General features: G+C 42.3%; 1 protein-coding gene across 2 annotated transcripts in view; it reads right to left on the bottom strand.

Moving 5' to 3' along the window:
- UVRAG (UV radiation resistance associated) overlaps positions 1 to 20167 on the bottom strand; it is a 167596-nt gene that overhangs the window by 88180 nt on the left and 59249 nt on the right. For both annotated transcript variants that reach the window (XM_030557621.1, XM_030557631.1), the window contains 4 exons: positions 19419 to 19503; positions 18865 to 18952; positions 13591 to 13651; positions 4305 to 4470 (listed from right to left, as the gene is read on the bottom strand). In XM_030557621.1, the coding sequence (XP_030413481.1) occupies positions 4305 to 4470; positions 13591 to 13651; positions 18865 to 18952; positions 19419 to 19503 (400 nt within the window). The remainder of the gene's footprint in view (positions 1 to 4304; positions 4471 to 13590; positions 13652 to 18864; positions 18953 to 19418; positions 19504 to 20167) is intronic.

Below are 20167 nucleotides of genomic sequence, written 5' to 3'. Positions count from 1 at the left end.
GCTAATGGAGGTGTACGTATGATTTCCTATAGGGCCCCCCCAATACTAACTGAGGGTTTCGTCTGTGCTCAGATGTGTTTATTGCTGAGCGTGTTTGTTTCTGGGGTTACTTCCTGCCTCCCTCAAGATCGTGGAAGTGAACCAAGGGGTTTAGGTCTAGTCAGAGGTGAACGGCGTTCTTTTAGGCACAAGGCTTTGGATATGGAAACTATTCAATCAACCCAACAGTGACCACATCACATAAATATAGAGCAGTGTTCCCAGTGACCTCAGTTGCATGTTATCAACACTTCTGTAAATCAAGACCCCAGGGACGTCAACTTAGTTTCACTGTGTTCCTCATTTTCAGTGTATGTTTCGGCTAATGGAACTTGTCCAGTGTCATGCAAACTCTTTGGCTGAGGTAGGGATAGAATCCAGTTCTTCAGGGTAGCATTCAGTTGCCTTACCCAAGAGACCATTCTTTCCTACCGTTCCTTGTCTCATTCACTACACAGCATCCAGCTTCTACAACAAATGAGACAGGGGTCCTGCAAACAGCCTCATTAACTACGCAACCCTGGTTCTCTCCAGAACACTGTCCATCTTGTGAATGAGGCACTATTCACTATAACATGTAAAAACCTAAAGAGGGGGAGAATTGAACTGAGGTATCTTCCTTGAAATCTGTGGGCTCCTAGCTAGCAAAGGTAGCTATTAGGCTAAAATTGTGGACAGATGAACTACCATTCATACATGGTAGACGTTTTACTCAAAAAAAAGCACCAAATGCTATTGCAATCATGACAATTACAGAAATGAAATCTAGATCCAGGAGCTATTACAAAGAAAAAGCACAAAAAACCTCCTGTACTTTTCAGCAAGTCAGGTGCTACCCTTCTCTATAAAATCCAGAAGCATACTAATGAAAGTGTTGCATGCAAGTATAAGAATGTGTGACAAATATTAAAGCTATAGATTAAAAGCACACCTACAAGTAGAGGAGAGAAAGTGTTGTGCTTCTATTTCTCATAGCAATGCCAAGAAGTTTAAATTGGTTATTTATTCAGCACCATCCGCATGGCGGACGCTGGAGAGAAGGAAACACCATACTGTCCCTAGAAGCTTAAAATCTTAAGCAGACAGTCCAATCCAAATAAACGAAGGATACATAATTTGAGCCCAAACTTCAAGCAGCATGGGGCTCTTCACTTTTAAAATACCTTCTGTACTTTAAAGAGGATTGTTGAACGACACTATTGAAGAAATATGTTTTAAGGAGGTATTTAATAAAAACTGCATTCTTTATAGAACTACCTTTCCTCAATGGTTTTAGTAAACTGAGACTGAGAAATTTCTGTGAGGGAACTTCTGTTGACACAATATTACAAGACTATATGTAATATATGAAGGAGGCAGCAGTTAGTTATTGTGTTTCCATGATATATTCTAACACTTCTGTTTATAATTTCGAAGTTGGCTCTTTGTTGAAGACCAGTGGCTGATATTTTTATACTTCATCTCTAGTAGTTCGGGAGGTATATAAGTGTTAGGTCAACCCTGTAGCCTCCTGCTTATTTTACAGATGAACTTTCTTTCAATATAGTGGTAAAGTAGTCTCATACTTTCCTAAGACCATAAGTGGTCTCGATCATTCATTTTAAGAAATAAAGTACTTTTATTTGCAATTGCCAAGATGCTTGCTATACTAAATAGTGTGTACACACTTTAGAATGCATATTTACCCAAGAGAAACAGGTCTATTATGTAAGTGTTTAGGCACTATTTACAAAGTTTATTTTAGGAACTTGTAATAAGTATTACTTGCATCCATTAGTTTGCTGTTATAAAGTTTTTAAATAGATTAAATCCAAACCACGCACAACTTTTTTTTAAATGAGTGTAACAAAAATCTCCCCATCCTTGAAACAGAACCTTTTAAAAACTCTTCATTTTGATACTACAGGCAAAGTTTCAGCCCAAAATAAAATATGAATCTAAATTAGAACCACTTCAAGCCAAATATTTAGTAAGTAACCCTAAATGTGATGCCAACAAGGGGTGTTATGTATTACATAGACTCAGACTTTAAGGTCAGAGGGGACATACTCTGCCAAGTATGAAGAAAGCCATGCCAGAATTATTCAATAGTACCTTGCACTGAAGTTGAACAACTGTCTTTTAATAAAAGCCTACTAAAACACAAGTGTTGGATTCCGTTGCACATTTAATCACCATGTATTTCAACTAGATGTGTATGAAAAGGAAGCAGCCAGGGCAGAGGGAAAACAACTGCAAGTTAAGATACTAAAACTAACTATAGTGCCACCAGCTACCAAGACTGCACTGCCCAGAAAGATGGCAGGACAGAGAGGTCTCATCTATTCTTAATTTGCCTCTCTAATACTGGAGGCTGACTCTTAGGACTTCGGACAGAGCCAACTGCGGAAGAATAGAGCTTACTGAATATGTTGGGAGAAGGGTTAATACCAGAGGGTGTTTTTGGAGTACTGCAAGCTAACTCTCCTCCTCTTTGGAAACATATTGTGGAATGTAAGTGTTGAATTCATGATGGCTAGGGGAAAAAATATCATTTAGATAAATAATCCGATTGAGTATAACTGGCTCAAACTCAGAACAGCATGACCTGAAGAACTTTAAGTCCTATTGATAGATATTTGAAGGATGGAAGGAAATTGGTTTAGACTTTAAACACAGTTCTCCTCACTCGCATGAGAAATCTGTTGAAAGCCAACTCCAGTATCTGCCTCTCAACCTTAACTAAAATCTGGATAAAGGACGGCTGTGTGGTTAAAAAACTAGAGTAGGACTCAGGAGAATGAATTCACATCAGGCTTTGTTAGACTTCCTGGATGACCTTGGGCAAGTTACTACACCTGTATCACTTCCTTTAACTGTAAAATGGGGATAATTATTCTTCTCCCATCCTTTGTTTAAACAGTAAGATCTTTGAAGCAGGGCCTGTCTTTACTATGTGTAGTCACTGAATTTCAATAGGATGTGTGATCCTAAATCACTTAAGCAACTTTGAGAAATCAGATACACAGAACCCTAGCACAGTAGGGCCAATCCATCTTGGTTGGAGTCTGGAGTTCTCCAATACTAAACTATACTCCACACACTAAACTATGGCTTGTTAAAAAATATTACAACTCCAGTGAGTTTGTGTCAGTTTGGATACACTCCTCATCCCCTTCTCCCCTTCCCCGTGCCAATGCAAACAGTTTGTCTAGACAATGTTTCCTAAGTGCAAGCACAGAAGCAGTCCCCTTACCCTCTTTTTCAGTCTTCCCTAGGTCCTACAACTCCATTGTTATCTGTATATGCTGACTACAGAATGAAGAACACTAGAGTCAGTAGTTCTGTGAGTTTTACTTTGCAGCTCACAGTACAGAGAAAAAGAGCAGATAAACTTTAAGGGTAATAAAATCATATGCTCAAATATAAAGTAATTATCTGAAAATTCACCTTACATGTCTATAGCCACAATGTTGACCCACAATATATACTAATGCAATATATTACATGTAGTTCAAGGTAGACTTGTATTTGTGATGTGAATGTTGAGAAAGTTTCGTATATACATTTTGTGAGTCAAAGATAATGTTGCTGTTTGTGCAAGGTGAATTTTCACATCAGTGTCATTACCTGAAAGTATTCTGGGTCAGAGAATTCACGTAAAGGAGTTCTTTAACTGGTCATTTTCTGTCATTAGTGCTTAGATTTTCTAATGATAATACTGTAGTTACCTATTTCACTAAGAGTTATATTACCTCAGCAACCTTGACTAGAACTGTCTGAAAGAATTGCATGAAATAAGATTCTGATGGCATAGAATAATGACTAAACAGATAATAATAAAACAACAGACATTTGTTGTATTGAATCCATTCCTGGTTACAGAGCACTGAATACGTATCAGATTAAGAAATGCAAAAATATTCTAAAACTTAAAATTCACTGTAGTCTGTCTGGTCTACATGCGTAACAATGAAGTTTCACCACACAAAACTGAAATTTAATAATAATAAAAAAAAGTAAAGGAAGTGCCTCTTTGCGCCCCTAAATGAATACAACTAGAATAGACTAGTTTATGTAACTTCAATCTAGTTTAACTAGTTGCTACAAATTTCAACCTAATCCTATTCACATGGGATTCAGACACCACAATGGAAACGGCATCCTTGACTTGGGTACTAAAAACAACCTACTTCAATATCAACTACTGCAACTCCATCAACCTTCTTGCCCAGTCAAGATGCCACATCTTTCTCAGAAAGTACATATGAAGACGACATACTTACTCTCGCTCTTTCTCTGTCAGTTTGTCATTGATATTATCTTTGATTGCAGATCTGGAACCTTTGTGAATTATGGGATACCTGAGTGGCACTTGTAGAAAGAAGGAAATCATTGAGACCAAGTGTGCAGTGTAACCCAAGGCAACAGCAATGCTTCCATCATCTTTTGCTGTTAAAGAAAAAGCAACTTATTAATCCAACTGAATTCTACTGATACGGTAAATATTTTAAGCATATTAATGAAAATTTAGCATGAGAAGGGTGTCCATATTACATAAACAGTAAAGCCTTACACATGATGAAAATAATATTTATTACCTGATGTAACAGCTGCACACAATGAAAAAGATAAAACGAGACAGCAAGCATCTTACAGAAATCTTAGTGGTATTAAGCTTATTCTATCACATATTACAATGCATGGTTCTGACATGTTTATGATGCGATAATAGCACATTTAAGCATTCAATAATAGAAAGATACTGCATTTCCAATATAGTGTTTAAACATTTTTTAAAATAGTGGTTCAGGCACTATATTCTGAAACTAATAGTAAAAACCTCTCTTGGTTTTAATCCGTTTGTTATCCCTAGTCCATTACTTGTATCTTGTGTTGAAAGGTGACATCAGATCGGCGAGAGTTTGAGCCTGCAGTTTAAGACCTACTCCTATACTGTCAAACTTCAAGGGAAATAGCTTTCGGCTTCAAATGGTAACTGAAAGGTGTGGAGCGGTTGTTTTTGTTTTTTTTAAAAAGGCTCCCCAGGCCAGAGTTCAAGTCTTCAGAGGTCTGCCATTCTCTGGCTGCAGCTGATGACCTCACTAACACCTACAGCAAAGAAAGAAGCTGCATTCTTACATTGCTTTTGGCATTAGTGAGATCAACTGTTGGGCAGGGAAATTGAATCCTAGGGCCTGAACTCTAGTCTTGGCCAGTAACTGGAGGAACTGATTTTTAACCATTGTTTTAGAAGGTTAAAAGTTTCACATTTATTCAGCAAATGACTGGGGATCTGAAATTGTGTATTTAAAAGTTAATTTACCTCCAGAGAAAATTTATAGCTCTTCCACCCCACCCTCTAACCCCTTTTCTGCAAAAAAGTTATTAACTTTTTAAAGTCTTTTTAACTTTTCAGGCTATACCTTCACCCTGTTTTCTAGCTTATTAAAAAAAATACACATGAATCTACAAATAGCTGGAAATAAGTTATAGCCAGCCCAAATCCTTTCCAATGACAACAGAAATTCTAGTGACACTAACTGAAATATATGAGGACCTGAACAAGGAAGGAAAGACACTAATTTAAGTCCTCTGTGACATCTATGAAATCATACCTTGCTCTCAGTAAGGCAATCCATGACACACAGGTTTAAAAATAACACCCGTTCCAAGAAATTATTCTGTACAAAGGGATGCAACTCTGCAGCAAACATAGGTCTCATTACAGTAGAACTCTAAGCTCATGGACTTCTGATTTTATTTTTAACCTAATTGTCTACTAACATTCTATGCTAACATGCAAGGAAAATGCTGTTTATCTGATCCCAAGTTAAAAAAAATCAATATTTCATTTTTTCCACTCAGTCTGCAGTAAGCCACAGGGCAGGCAGACTAATTCCTTGTGAAAAACTTGAAAGGACTCAGTGTCTCTGGATAGCACCAATAAGTTATGACTAAGGCTAAGATTTTGTCACTGCTTCCTGGTGACTGGTCCCTGACTTTTACTAAAAACATCCCTTACAAAATAGGGAGGGAGGCAGGTCCAGCACACTAGCCCTCCCACCCCACAGCACCTGGGAGCTGCAGGGAACCCCACTGTCCAGTGTCTGGGAGGAGTCTCCCTGCCGCCCTGTGGGGCTGGAGCTGGGGTGGTCCCCCCACTGCCCTGCATGGCTGAGAGCTGCAGGGGGAGTCCCCCACTGCCTGTAGTGGCAGGGGAGCTGTGGGGTCCCTCTGCCACCAGTGGTGGCAGCTAGGAGCTATGCGGGAACCCATGCCACCCACGGAGGCTGGGCTGCTATGGGAGGTTCCCCTGCTGCCAGCAGCGGCTAGTCAACTTTGGGGCCACCAATGTCATGGAGGTCCCTGGAAGTGATTTCGGCAACCTCTGTAACATAATCTTAACCTTAGTTATGACAATCTAAATTGACACAACAGCACTTTTAAATTTTTATAAACAAGACACAGGATTGTAGAACAAGGACTATGGCCCATATTTAGTACAATTAGAGAGATACCAGTGTGATTAGTATTTCTTCACTATCTCATTTCACTTGTGTTTTTCTGACATTTTAACTCAAACATATGAGTCACCATCAAACATGCTAGGATTTCAGCTAAATCACTTGTGCCCTAAAGAATTAACTACTGCATTGTAAGCTCTAGATTTTAAAACGCCAGTTGTTTTAGCAAACAGCAAACCGGAGTTCTGCCAGAGCACTCTCCAGGCGAAGGAGGAGTGACTACATGACTCTTGGCTGAATTTGCCACCAGTTTGTTCGTGTGCCTGCTTGACTGGAGTTTATAGCGTGGTATGTTTGCGGGAGGGGGCTGTGCACTGAGCCCAGAGGACCTGCTGGGCAAGGATTAGAGCTTCTTACAGAGGCTCTGGCCTGCCATCCTTTGATTCCTAGTTCCTTAACAAGAAGGCTACTCAGGAAGAATAGGGGATTATATTAAAACAAAAAAACCCACACCCCTACTAAGTGACCAAAGGAGCTAGCAACCAAGAGCAGTAAACACATGAGTTTAGAGACAGAGCATGAGAGCCAGAGAAACCTAACATTCTCTAAACGTAGGCCAACATCTCCCTCCCCCTCAACACACACAAATATAAAAATAATGGAGGCTGAAGGCTAGCAGCAGAGTGGGGGCTGTCCAGTTTACTGCACTGAATGCAGCATGTATGATTACATGTGGACTATATGCATTTAGGGCAAGCAGCTCATGACCCTCAGAGACCACGTACAAGCTCCTGACACCATAGTTGCCAAACTGGAGGAGCTAAGGGAGACAGAGCTACATAGGAGGAGACTTTCTGGGATGCAGTAGAGTAGTTCCACCCCCAGTCTGACAGCCTCTATGCTGTTGGAGGATGAAAGTCTCAGGGAAGGAGATCAAACCGGAGGGGAGGGAAACAACCCCATAGTTGGGACCAGCCTTCCAGATGACGACATGGTATTCTCTTGCATTGACCCCAGCTATTAGGAAGAGACAGGTAACAGTAATGAGGGATTAGATTATTAGAAATAGATAGTTGGGTTTGTGATGACCAGGAGAATCACAAGATGAATTGCCTGCTGGGTGGAGAGGCTGCAGTGCTATGGAGGACCCAGTGGTCATGGTACACGTAGGTTGCAATGACACAGGGAAAGGTAGGAGAATGGTCCTGGAGGCCAAATTTAAGCTGCTAGGTAAGAGATTAAAGTCCAGGACCTCCGTGGCAGCATTCTTTGAAGAGTTTCCAGTTCCATGAGCAGCGCCAGTTACATGGGCAGAATTGCACAGTCTCAATGGGTGGTTGAGATGATGATGATGATGATGGAGGGAGGAGGGGTTTAAGTTTATTAGGAACTGGGGAATCTTTTAGGAAAAGAGGAGTCTATACAGGAAGGATGGGTCCACCTAACCCAAAATGGAACCGCATTGCTGGCATGTAGAATTAATAAGTTAGAGGGGTTTTTAAACTAAGGGCTGAGGGAATGCTGAGAAGTATGGAGGAGCACGCTGTTTAGACAGACATTCCTTGGGGAGGATCCATTAACAGGGATTCTCAATATCCTGGTTGAGAGGAAAGAGGGGAGAGAGGAGGGGAGGAGAGGGGACAGCAGGAGAGGAGCTGATAGAGTACAGGTAGGAGCAGAAGAGAAATGTCAAATTAAAAAAAAAAAAAAAAGAGTTCCATTCAATGACATCTCATGAAAGCAGACAACTAAATATCAAATTTTATAAATACTTGTACACAGGTGTTAGAAGTCTAAATACTAAGATGGGTGAACTTGAGTGTCTGATATTAAATGAGGATACTGATATACTAGACCTCACAAAAACTTGATGGAACAACGATAATCAATGGGACACAGTAATATCAGGGTACAGAATATACAGAAATGACAGTAGTTCATGCTGGTGGAGGAGTGGCACTATATCTGAAAGAAAGCACAGAGTGAAATATAGTGAAAGTCTTAAATGAATTGAAGAGTACCACAGAAGCTCTACTATAGAAATTCCAGCTTGAACAACAAGAGTATAGCAGTAGGAATATATTACCAACCACCTGACCAAGATGGCGATTGTGAAATGCTGAGGGAGATTAGAAAGGCTACAAAAAATAGAAAACCCAGTAATAATGGGGGATTTTCCACTACCCTCATATCACCTCAGGCGGGGATGAAGAGATAAAATTTTTAGACTCTTTATTAATGACTGGTCCTGGAGCAGCTAGTCCTGGAACCCACAAGGTGAGAGGCAATTCTAGATTTAGTCTTAAGTGGCACACAGGATATGGTCCAAGAGGTGAAATAGGTGAGCCACTTTGTAATTGCAACCATAATGGAATTAAATTTAACATCCTTATGAGGGGGGAAGTACCAAAGACGGCAGGAGCACTATAATAGAAGCTCAAATTAAATGCATACCCCACATAAATAAATTAAAAATACTAAAGAGGATCAAACATTGCCACCATGGCTAAAGAGAGTAAAAGAGGCCAGTAGAGGCAAAATGTCATCCGTTAAAAACTGGAAGTCAAAGACTACTGAGGACAATAGAAAGAAGCATAAATTCAGGCAGGTGTAAAAGTATAATTAAGCAGGGTAAATTAAGAATGAAGAGCACCTACCAAAAGACGCAAAAAAAATTTAAGTACATCAGAAGCAGGAAGCCTGCCAAACCACCAATGGAGCCACTGGACAATCAAGGTGTTAAAAGGAGCATTCAAGGAAGACAAGGCCACTGCGGAGAAGTTAAATGAATCCTTTGCACCCGACTTCACGGCAGAAGATGTGAGGGTGGCTCAGGTGTGGGAATCTCTTTTTAGGAGGCAAATCTGAGGAATTGTACTGCACTGAGGTGTCAAAAGAGGTGGTTTTGGAATAAAAATTGATAAAACAAACAGTAATAAGTCTCCAGGATCAGATGGTGTTCATCCAAGAGTTCTGAAGGAACTCAGATATGAAATTGCAGACCTGCCACCTGTGGTATGTAACCTATTACTTCAATCAACCTCTGTACCACATGACAGGATGCCAATTAAAAAAAAAAGAGAGAGAGACTCTGGAGGTGATCCTGGCAATTACAGACTAGTCAGCCTAACTTCAATACGAGGTCAACTGATTGAAACTATAGTAAAGAACAGAATTATAAGATGTATGTAGCATAGCTGTAGCCAAGTCAGTCCCAGGATATTAGAGAGATAAGGAGGGTGAAGTAATCTCTTTATTGGACCAACCACTGTTGGTGAGAACGACAAGCTTTCAAGCCACACAAAGCTCTCTTTCAGGTCTGGGAAAGATATTCTGAAGGTCACAGCTAAATGCCAGGTAGAACAGATTGTTTACCATAAGTAGTTAGGGACCATATTCTAAGCGTTCATTCAAAGTAGAGTGGCCTATTAATACCTCTGCAGTCACAGGACTGCAACGGGAGGGTTAGCAGGTTACAGAGTGTTGTAAAAAGCCATAAATCCAGAATCTCTGTTCAGACCATAATTTAGTGTCTAGCAGAGAGTTGTGAATTTAAGCTCCCAGACTAGTCTTTTGAAAGCATTGTGCAGATTTCCTTGAGGATGAGGACTGATGAGTCAGATGTAGAGTGATTGCTTTGTGGAAGTGTTTACCCACAAGTGATAGGGAGTTTTTGTTTTTAAATCATTTCCTGTGACAGTTCACTTGAAAGTGGAGTGATTGTCTGGTTTCACCCACATAATTATTGCAGCATTTAGTGCACTGGATGAGATATACCACATGTTGTGATAGTCATGTGTAGGGTCCACGGATCTTGAAAGGTGTGTGGTGGTGGGGCACTGATCATTGCAGCAGATACACAAACAAAAAGGAAGAAATAGTTACTCGTTCTGCAGTAACCGTGGTTTGAGATGTGTCCCCCCAGGGGTGCTCCACTCTAGGTTTCTTACCGCCTCTTGCGCCTTTGATCGGACATTTCTCATAGCAGCGTCCGTTCAGTCTGTGCACACGTTAGGTAGCCTCATTCTCCGCTATGGAACTTTGTGGTAGAGAAGGAACTGAGGGTGGTTTGCCTATGCAATGTTATATCAGGCACAAGACTGACTAACACGTATGCACCCACAGAGACTACTTGAGGAAGTAGTTTTTCCACACAATATACAGTCAACCTGTGTAACTCATTGCCAGAGGATGTTGTGAAGGCCAAAAATATAACTAGGTTATAAAAAGAATTAGATGAGTTCGTGCAGCATACGTCCATCATTAGCTATTAGCCAGGATGGACAGGGATGCAAAAACATGCTCTGGGTGTCTCTAAACCTTGGACTGCCAGATGCTGGGACTGGACAAGAGGGGATGATCAATCAATGAATTGCCCTAGTCTGCTCATTCCCTCTGAAGCATCTGGCACTGGCTGCTGTCAGAAGACAGAATACTGGGCTAGGTGGACCACTGGTCTGACCCACTCTGGCCATGCTTACGTTTATTACAGTAACTCCTCACTTAGTCGTCCGGTTAACATTGTTTCGTTGCTGATCAATTAAGGAACATGCTCATTTAAAGTTGTGCAATGCTCCCTTCTAATGTTGTTTGGCAGCCACCTGCTTTGTCCACTGCTTGCAGAAAGAGCAGCCCGTTGCAGCTAGCTAGTGGGGGCTTAGAACCAGGTGGACCAGCAGCTGCCCTAAGTTCCCTGTGTAGCAGCTGCCCAGCAGGCTAGCAATTATAGCTGTCCGTCCCCCCACTGCCATGTGCTGCTCCTGCTCTCTGTCTTGGAGCTGCTCCCCAAGATTCCTGCTTGCTGTGCAGGGTGGAGGGGAAGGAAGGGGGGGACTAATGTCAGGGTGTCCCCCTTCCCCCTGCACCCCACTGCCCCCTGCACCCCACTTGCCCCCATCTTCCATAGAGCAGGGGGGACACATGACAGGGCTCAGGACAGAGGGAGCTTGCTGGAAGCAGCAGTTGCGGTCTCAGCAAGCTGATCTAATTAATAAGGCAGTGTACTTAAAGGGGAAATGCGTATCTCTCTCTCACACTGTGTGTCTGTCTGCAGTGCTCTCTCTCCTCCCTCCATTCCTGCTGCCTTGCAGGCTGATAGTTAACCCTTGAGGGCTCAGCCAATTGCTAGTTCATTTAGCAGTAAGGCATTCCCTAGAAAATATCCCACCCTGACTCCTCCACCTCAACCAAACTTCACAATCATCATCACTGTGTACCAGTATTAAATTGTTTAAAACTTCTACTGTGTGTGTACACGCACGATCTTATCTGGCGAAAAAATTCCCTGTAACCTAACCCCCTCATTTACATTAAGTAAAACGATGGTAAGTGAATCCAATATCCCCATAAGAATTAAAGTCACATTTTTCAGGAACATAACTATAACATTAAAGGAGGTGTTACTCTACTTGAATTCATGTTTTTATTTTCCTGAGGCAACACCCCTACCAGACTGATCAAAAGGCTGAGAGGCAAGAGTTCCTAAATGTAATTATTAATTTAAGTCATTCTAATTTTCAAATACTTGTATAGATAGCTGCACAAGTTCGTTTACAGGTGTTAGAGGCAGGCATACAAAGATGCACTTATGATATATTATAAATACTGACATAAAGGGAACTGAAATAGCATTGCCATAACAAGATAGGAACGTATGCATTTGATGCAGCCTATTTGGTGTAATGTTGTTTATATGAATAGATACACAGGTAGCTAGTATGATTTTTTTTAAAAAAACAGGTAAACATTGAAATCTACAGCTAAAAATATCTGTATGGGTATGCACAAAGAAGTTAGAGAGTATATAAGGATTAATCAGGACATATGGTGTCACGTAATTTTAGCTCAGAATCCAATTTCTTGTATATGTCCCCATCACAGCAGTATTTCAGCACCTCCTATGAGCCAAAAATAACATTTCCTTCTAGGTTTAGCTGTTTATTGCATGTTGTGAGTAACCCAGGTTAGTTATTTTTGCCTGATTAAAAGTATGATTTGCTCCATTTTGTGCATCTCAGGGGGTTAAGTTTTAATCACTCATGGTCTGAAGCATTTCCTGGCACCTATGAAATACCATAACTAGATATTGTTCTGTTTAAAATATTCTTTCAGAATGTAGAGGCTTGGAGAGAAGCAGCTCATAGCATCAAGGGACTGGTCTTTACTCAATAACGTCCAAAAGTTTTTTGCAAGATTGGGGTCGTGGTGACAACATTTCAGTCTGCAGGAAGTCCCAGAAGGACTGTTGTGCAATACTTGTGTCTCCAGCAGAAATTAGAGGCGGAGTTAGTTTTATGGGAGATTACTGGGGTGCAAAAGCATAAAAACCAGACACGACAAATCCATGGAAAAAAAAATTGCAGAAATTGGACTTGTTTTTGTCTTAATTGGCTTGTGAGTTGCTTGTTGGCTAGTTGCTTCTTTTTTTGGTCAGCTCCCAGCAAGCAGGGGCAAGGGGGGACAAGGGGAAAGCATGGGTAAGGCAGAGAGAGAGACACACACACAGGGGTGCACAGCGGACCCACCACAGTCCCAGACTGCATGCTGGGGAGGGGATCTTGTCAGAATATTGGGGTTCTTAGGTATTAGCTTGTTTTGAAGCAGGATTAGCTTGATTTTTTGTTTATTGTGAAAGTCAGGGTGCTTATTTACCGCACGAAAATTGGCAGCTGTGTCAGTGGAAAGTTGTCTATCCAGTATGAAACCTCAAATTTTGGCCAAACAATTGAAATTATATTTTAAATCAGACTGAGGTTTCATTTTGAGATTTTGAAACATTTAGATGTCAACCTTTATTGTTTTTACTTTTTAAAAATGAAGTTTTGAAATTTAGCTAAAAAGTTGTTTCAAACCAAAAAACAAAAATAACTTTGTTTAGAAAATGATGAAATGGTATGTTCTGACAATTCTGAAGGTTTTCCAACATTTTGTTCTAAGTCCCAGCTACTTCTACTCAGAGGTAAATAAGGATTAGATCAGAATTGTTTATCTAAATTTTTTCAGTCTCCAAAAGTGAAGTGTAGCTCCTAAAAATGGTAAGTCTGCCCTATGAGATATTAAAGTAATGTTATAATTCTAGGTACTAAATGAAAAAAAATCCAGCTACCTTGAAAGTCTTCAGAATTAGGCAGCTTCACTCCGCAGATGAAGTAATCCTTTTGATCGTTCTATGGATTTGAACAGCAGAAAGTGAGAATGGGACATAGTACATTTAAAATAAGAGAAGTTGCAAATTCCAGCAAAACTTAGAGACATGTTAAAATGAGACTACAGAGACATTGTAAATCATCACTTAATATAGATGAAAAAATTCAAAATTAAGAAAATTCAGAGTAATGTCTCACTCTACATTAAATTTAAAATATTTTCAGAAGACTAACTCTCAAATAGTAATGGATTCACTTTCATTCAACTGAACTTACAAAATCTTAAACTTATGTTGAGCAAAGAATATTGGACCTCAATCTTCTGATGAACATTTTTTGGCCTAGTATGATATAAGTTTAGCGAAGTTAGTGAAGTCTGGTAAGATGATTATCAGCTACTTTGTTGTGCTCTCACTATCAGTTTTACTTGCCATTTCATATGTCACCACAAGAGGTCCAAGTTTAAGTTACCATGGGGTGGCGGCAGTATCCTGTTACAGTGCAGCACGATAGATTGTAAGTGACACAAGGAAACGACCCTAAGGCCTAGTCTACACTACACTGTTATACCGAATTTAGCAGAGTTAAACCGATTTAACCCTGCACCTGTCTACACAACGAAGCCCTTTATATCGACATAAAGGGCTCTTAAAACAGATTTCTGTACTCCTCCCCGACTAGGGGAGTAGCGCTGAAATTGGTATTGTCATGTCGGATTAGGGTTAGTCTGGCCGCAATTCAACAGTATTGGCCTCCGGATGGTATCCCTCAGTGCACCATTGTGACCGCTCTGGAAAGCCATCTGAACTCTGATGCACTGGCCAGATAGACAGGAAAAGCCCCACGAACTTTTGAATTTCAGTTCCTGTTTGGCCAGCGTGGAGAGCTCACCAGCACAGGTAACAATGCAGTCTCCGGAGAATAGAAAAAGAGCTCCAGCATGGACTGCACGGGAGGTACTGGATCTGATCGCTGTATGGGGAGAGGATTCCATGCTAACAGAACTCCATTCCAAAAGATGAAATGAAAAAACATTTGAAAAAATTTCCAAGGCCATGATGCAGAGAGGCCACACCAGGGACTCAGTGCAGTGCAGAGTGAAAGTTAAGGAGCTCAGACAAGCCTACCAGAAAACCAAAGAAGCAAACAGAAGGTCCGGGGCAGGGCCGAAAACACGCCGCTTCTACGCTGAGCTGCATGCAATTCTGGGGGGGGGGTCCGCCACCACTACCCCACCCGTCTGTGGATTCCGAGGTAGGGATGGTAATCTCAGCCATGGCTGAGGATTCTGCGGACGGGGAAGATGAGAAGGAGGAAGAGGAGGATGAGCTTGCAAAGAGCGCACAGCACTCTGTTCTCCCCAACAGCCAGGAGCTTTTTCTCACCCTGATGGAATTACCCTCCCAGTCCTCCCAAGCCACTATCCCACACAATGAAGCCATGGAAGGGACCTCTAGTGAGTATACTTTTGGAATATAAAGCATGGTTTAAAAGCAAGCGTTTAATGATTAATTTGCCCTGAGGACTTGGGATGCATTCGCGGCCAGTACAGTTATTGGAAAAGTCTGTTAACATGGAGCGGAAATCCTCCAGGGACATCTCCATGAAGCTCTCCTGGAGGTACTCCAAAAGCCCTTGCAGAAGGTTTCTGGGCAGGGCAGCCTTATTCCGTCCTCTATGGTAGGACACTTGACCACGCCATGCATGTAGCAAGTAATCTGTTATCATTGCATGACAAAGCCTAGCTGCATATGGGCCGGGTGTTTGCTGGCATTCAAGCAACATCCGTTCTTTATCTCGCTGTGTTATCCTCAGGAGAGTGATATCGTTAATGGCAACCTGGTTGAAATTCAGGAATTTAATTAAGGGGACAGAGATGGCCATTTCTACTGGGCTGTTTGCCTGTTGCTTAAAAGAAATCCTTCCTTGCAGGTAGCCAAGCAGGGGAAAGGGAGGCGGTGATTGGCACTGAGCTTTTTCGCGTTTGGCTAGCAGGGATCTTCCCTGCTACCAGCCACGTGGTGGGGGGAGGGGTAAAGCGATCATCCCAGAAAATTGGATGGGGGCGTGGTTTCTGCTGCTGCATGTTAACAGGAAAGAAGCAGCACTGAACGGGCTTTGCTTGGTATTTGGGAAAGAGGGCACTGTGTATATGAAGGCTGCAGAAGCCGAAAGGCAATGGCTTACCATAGCCACATGCAAGCTGAATTCTGCTACCCAGACCTGCGTCTGTGAGATTTCTAACACCAGAGCTGCAGGCACTCAATATTAAGACGCAAAATGTGACCTTGCAGTGAAATCACATGTGCTGTGTAAGGTGAATAGTGTTGTTCACCATGAAAGAGTACAACCATTGTTCTGTAAAATGTATCTTTTTAAATACTTCTCTCCCTTTCTTCCCTCCCTCCTGCAGCTGCAAGTTTTTCAAGCCTCCTACTCCATCCCGAAGGCTCAGATAAGGCGGCGGAAAAAAAAAAAAAAAGATGCGAGACGAAATGTTCTCGGAAATCATGGAAGTGACCTGCAATGAAAGAGCTCATCTGAATGAGTGGAAGGACGTGGTATCAAATTACAGGGAAGATGCCAGTGAACGTGAGGACAGGAGAGATGCTTGAGATGAAAGGTGGCAGCAGGAAGATCAGAGGAGGCATGATGTAACGCTGGGGCTGCTGCGTGATCAAACTGACATGCTCCAGCATCTGGTGGAGCTTCAGGAACAGCAGCAGGATCGCAGAGTGTCGCTGCAGCCCCTGTGTAACCACCCTCACCATGTTCCATATCCTCCTCACCCAGATGTGTAAGAATGCGTGAGGGGAGGCTCTGTGCACCCACCCACTCCACCCCCGTGGACAGCCAACCAAAGGGCTGTCATTTTGTAATTTTTTTTAGTGGCCTTCTCCTTCCCTCCTATCCTCCTCCCAAACCACACTCAGGCTACCTTGTCAGTTCTCACCCTCTTTTTATAATGAATAAAGAATACATGATTTTTAAACGATAGTGACTTTGTTTCCTTAAGCAAGCTGTAATCGAAGGGGGAGGGTGAGTTGTTTACAGGAAATGAGTCAATCGGGGTGGGGGAGAAGTTCATCAAGGGGAAACAAACATAGCAGTCACACTGTACCCTGGCCCATGATGAAATTCATTTTCAAAGCTTCTCTGAGGCACACCGCTTCCTGGTGTGCTCTTCTAAATCGCCCTGGTGTCTGGCTGCGCGTAATCAGTGGCCAGGTGATTTGCCTCAGCCTCTCACGCTGCCATAAAGGCCTTCCCCTTACTCTCAGAGATTGTGGAGCATACAGCAAGCAGCAATAACAAAGGGGACATTGGTTTGGCTGAGGTCTGAGCGAGTCAGTAATGTGTGCCAGCGCGCCTTTAAACGGCCAAATGCACATTCTATCACCATTCTGCACTTGCTCAGCCTGTAGTTGAACTGCTCCTTACTACTGTCCAGGCTGCCTGTGTATGGCTTCACGAGCCATGGCATCAAGGGGTAGGCTGGGTCACCTAGGATAACTACAGGCATTTAAACATCCCCAATTGTTATATTCTTGTCTGGGAAGTAATTCCCTTGCTGCAGTCATTTAAACAGAGCAGTCTTCCGGAAGATGCGAGCGTCATGAACCCTTCCCGGCCATCCCACGTGGATGTTGGTGAAACGTCCCTTGTGATCCACCAGTGCTTGCAGCACCATTGAAAAGTACCCCTTGCAGTTTATGTACTGGGTGCCCTGGTGCCAAGATAAGGATATAGGTTCCATCTATCGCCCCACCACAGTCAGGGAATCCCATTGCAGCAAAGCCATCCACTATGACCTGCACATTTCCCAGAGTCACTACCTTTCGTAGCAGCAGCTTAATGATTACTTTGGCTACTTGCATCACAGCAGTCCCCACAGTAGATTTTCCCACTCCAAATTGATTCCTGACTGACCGGTAGCTGTCTGGCGTTGCAAGTTTCCAGAGGGCTATTGCCACTCGCTTCTCAACTGTGAGGGCTGCTCTCATCTTGGTATTCTGGCATTTCAGGGCATGGAAAAGCAAGTCAAAGTTCCATGGAAGTGCCCTTACACACATGCAAGTTTTGCAACCACTGGGAACCGTCCCAAACCTGCAAAACTATGCGGTCCCACCAATCCATGCGAGTTTCCCAGGCCCAAAATCGGTGTTCAATGGCTAGAACCTGCCCCATTACCAGCAGGATCTCCAAAGCGCAGGGGCCTGCGGTTTGAGAGAATTGTGTGTCCATGTCCTCATCACTCTCGTTGCCGCACTGCGGTAGCCGCAGCCTCCTCTCCTGGTTTTGCAGGTCCTGGTTCAGCACAGACTGCATGATAATGTGCGGGGTGTTTACAACGTCCATGATTGCTGTCTTGAGCTGAGCAGGGTCCATGCTTGCTATGCTATGGTGTTTGCACAGTTCACCCAGGAAAAAAAGGCATGAAATGGTTGTCTGCTGCTTTCACGGAGGGAGGGATGAGGCTGTACCCAGAACCACCCGCAACAACGTTTTTTGCCCCATCAGGCACTGGGATCTCAACCCAGTATTCCAAGGGGCAGGGGAGATTGCGGGCACTATGGGATAGCTACCCACAGTGCAACGCTCCGGAAATCGACACTAGCCTCGATATATGGACGCATACCATCGAACTAGTGTGCTTAGTGTGGCCGCGTGCACTCGACTTTATACAATCTGTTTTAAGAAACCGGTTTCTGTAAAATTGGAATAATCCCATAGTGTAGACATACCCTAAGTTAGACAAATAATTCAGTGCGAATGATGACACAGCAACAGTCCAAGCATGCGGCAGGCCTTCTTTGGACTCATTTGCCTGACTACAGTGGTGGCAACAATTAATTCCCAAAGAAATTGCTGCAGCAAGACAAGGGGGGGAAAAAAAAAAAAAAAAAAAAAAAAAAAAAAGGGAAAGCAGGGGCAGGCTGGGATGTGTGAGGAGAATAGGAAGAAGTTCTGTGGCAAACATTACCAAATCGGAACCCCAGTGACTGAAAGAGAGGAGTAAGAACACCAGAGTAGATGAAGTCCCTGCCAGACAAGCTCACTGTTAGATTTAAAGTAAGAAACATCAGAAAAGAAATGAGAGAAATTTACATGGCAATGGAGCTGAACAGTGTGGAAGAGAGAAGCATTTTACTCAGAAAGCAGCTAGAGAGCACATCTGGCAGACAAAAAGTTCATTCTAGCTCAGCAGGTTTCTTAAGGTGTTAGAAACTTACCAAATCAATAGAGTAAATATAGGAAAGTTCCGATAACAACTGTCTGCATCGAATGGTCAACTGTGCATTGGTCTTCAAGAACGATTCTCTTTAGGGAGAGAAAAACCACGATTAGTGACCTCAAACTCTTCACACTATCACCCCCCACATGGACAAAAAAGAAAGCCCCAGATAACTTTGCAGTTGGGAAGATAATTATAGAAAGAAATGCTGGCCTGTACTGCTTGCACCCTTTTCAATTTTGAGAGACCAGTTTTAAGTGTTATAAAACAATTATTTATATTACAACCGCACCTAAAGGCCCCTTCATCTTATGCGATCTATACACACACAATCCCTGTCCCAAGGTGTTTACAAGCTAAACAAGACAGGAGAAGGGAACATAGTTACATATTTTACAGATGAGAAAAATGAGGCAGAGATTCAATGACTTGCGCAAGGTCACACAACAACTGAGGGAGACGATTTCATGATTCTAGTCCAAATGCCTTCATCACAATACCTTCTTTCCAATTACAGATTAAAAAGATGAATGGAATCATAGGTCCCTTTACCTCTTAGCAGTGCATTCTTTTCTCAACTCATGCAGGGATTCTTTATGCATTTGAAGCCTCTGGTATTCAGTCTCAAATGCCTTTCCTAGAAAACAGAAGTGATCAGAAAAACCATTTAACAGCACTGTATATCCCGTGAATTGACACAAGCTTCAATGCTGGAACACTTCTGAAAATTAGATACAAGCTTGGGTACACAAACTTCTTCAGTTACCATTAGTCATGTTCTCCACAGTATATAGCCATATGAGGGAATAGAGTGAATAGCTGTAGAAACCACACCTCCCTGCTGCAAAAAAAGCACATCTCTTTCTGGGATGTATTAGCAGGGGTGTTGAAAACGTATGTCCCCTCTCAATTTTTTTTGCAGACTAAGCAAAACCAAATTTTTCAGTTTTCCCTCATAGATCATGTTTTCTAGACCTCTAATCATTTTTGTTGCTCTTCTCTGGACTCTCTCTCCAATTTGTCCAAATCCTTCCTGAAATGTGGCACCCAGAACTGGACACAATATTCCAGTTGAGGCCTGAGTAGAGCAGAAGAATTACTTCTCGTGTCTTGTTTTCAAGTACATAAAGGCTGTTACAAAGAGGAGGAAGAAAAAAATGTCTCTTAACCTCTGAGGATAGGACAAGCAATGGGCTTAAATTGCAGCAAGGGAGGTTTAGGTTGGACATTAGGAAAAACTTCTGAACTGTCAGGGTGGTTAAGCACTGGAAGAAATTGCCTAGGGAGGTTGTGGAGTCTCC

Source organism: Gopherus evgoodei, chromosome 1 (assembly GCF_007399415.2).
Source record: "Gopherus evgoodei ecotype Sinaloan lineage chromosome 1, rGopEvg1_v1.p, whole genome shotgun sequence".
Taxonomy (NCBI): domain Eukaryota; kingdom Metazoa; phylum Chordata; order Testudines; family Testudinidae; genus Gopherus; species Gopherus evgoodei.
The sequence above is the reverse complement of the archived record's forward strand: the minus strand, read 5'-3'. Positions and strand labels throughout refer to the sequence as shown.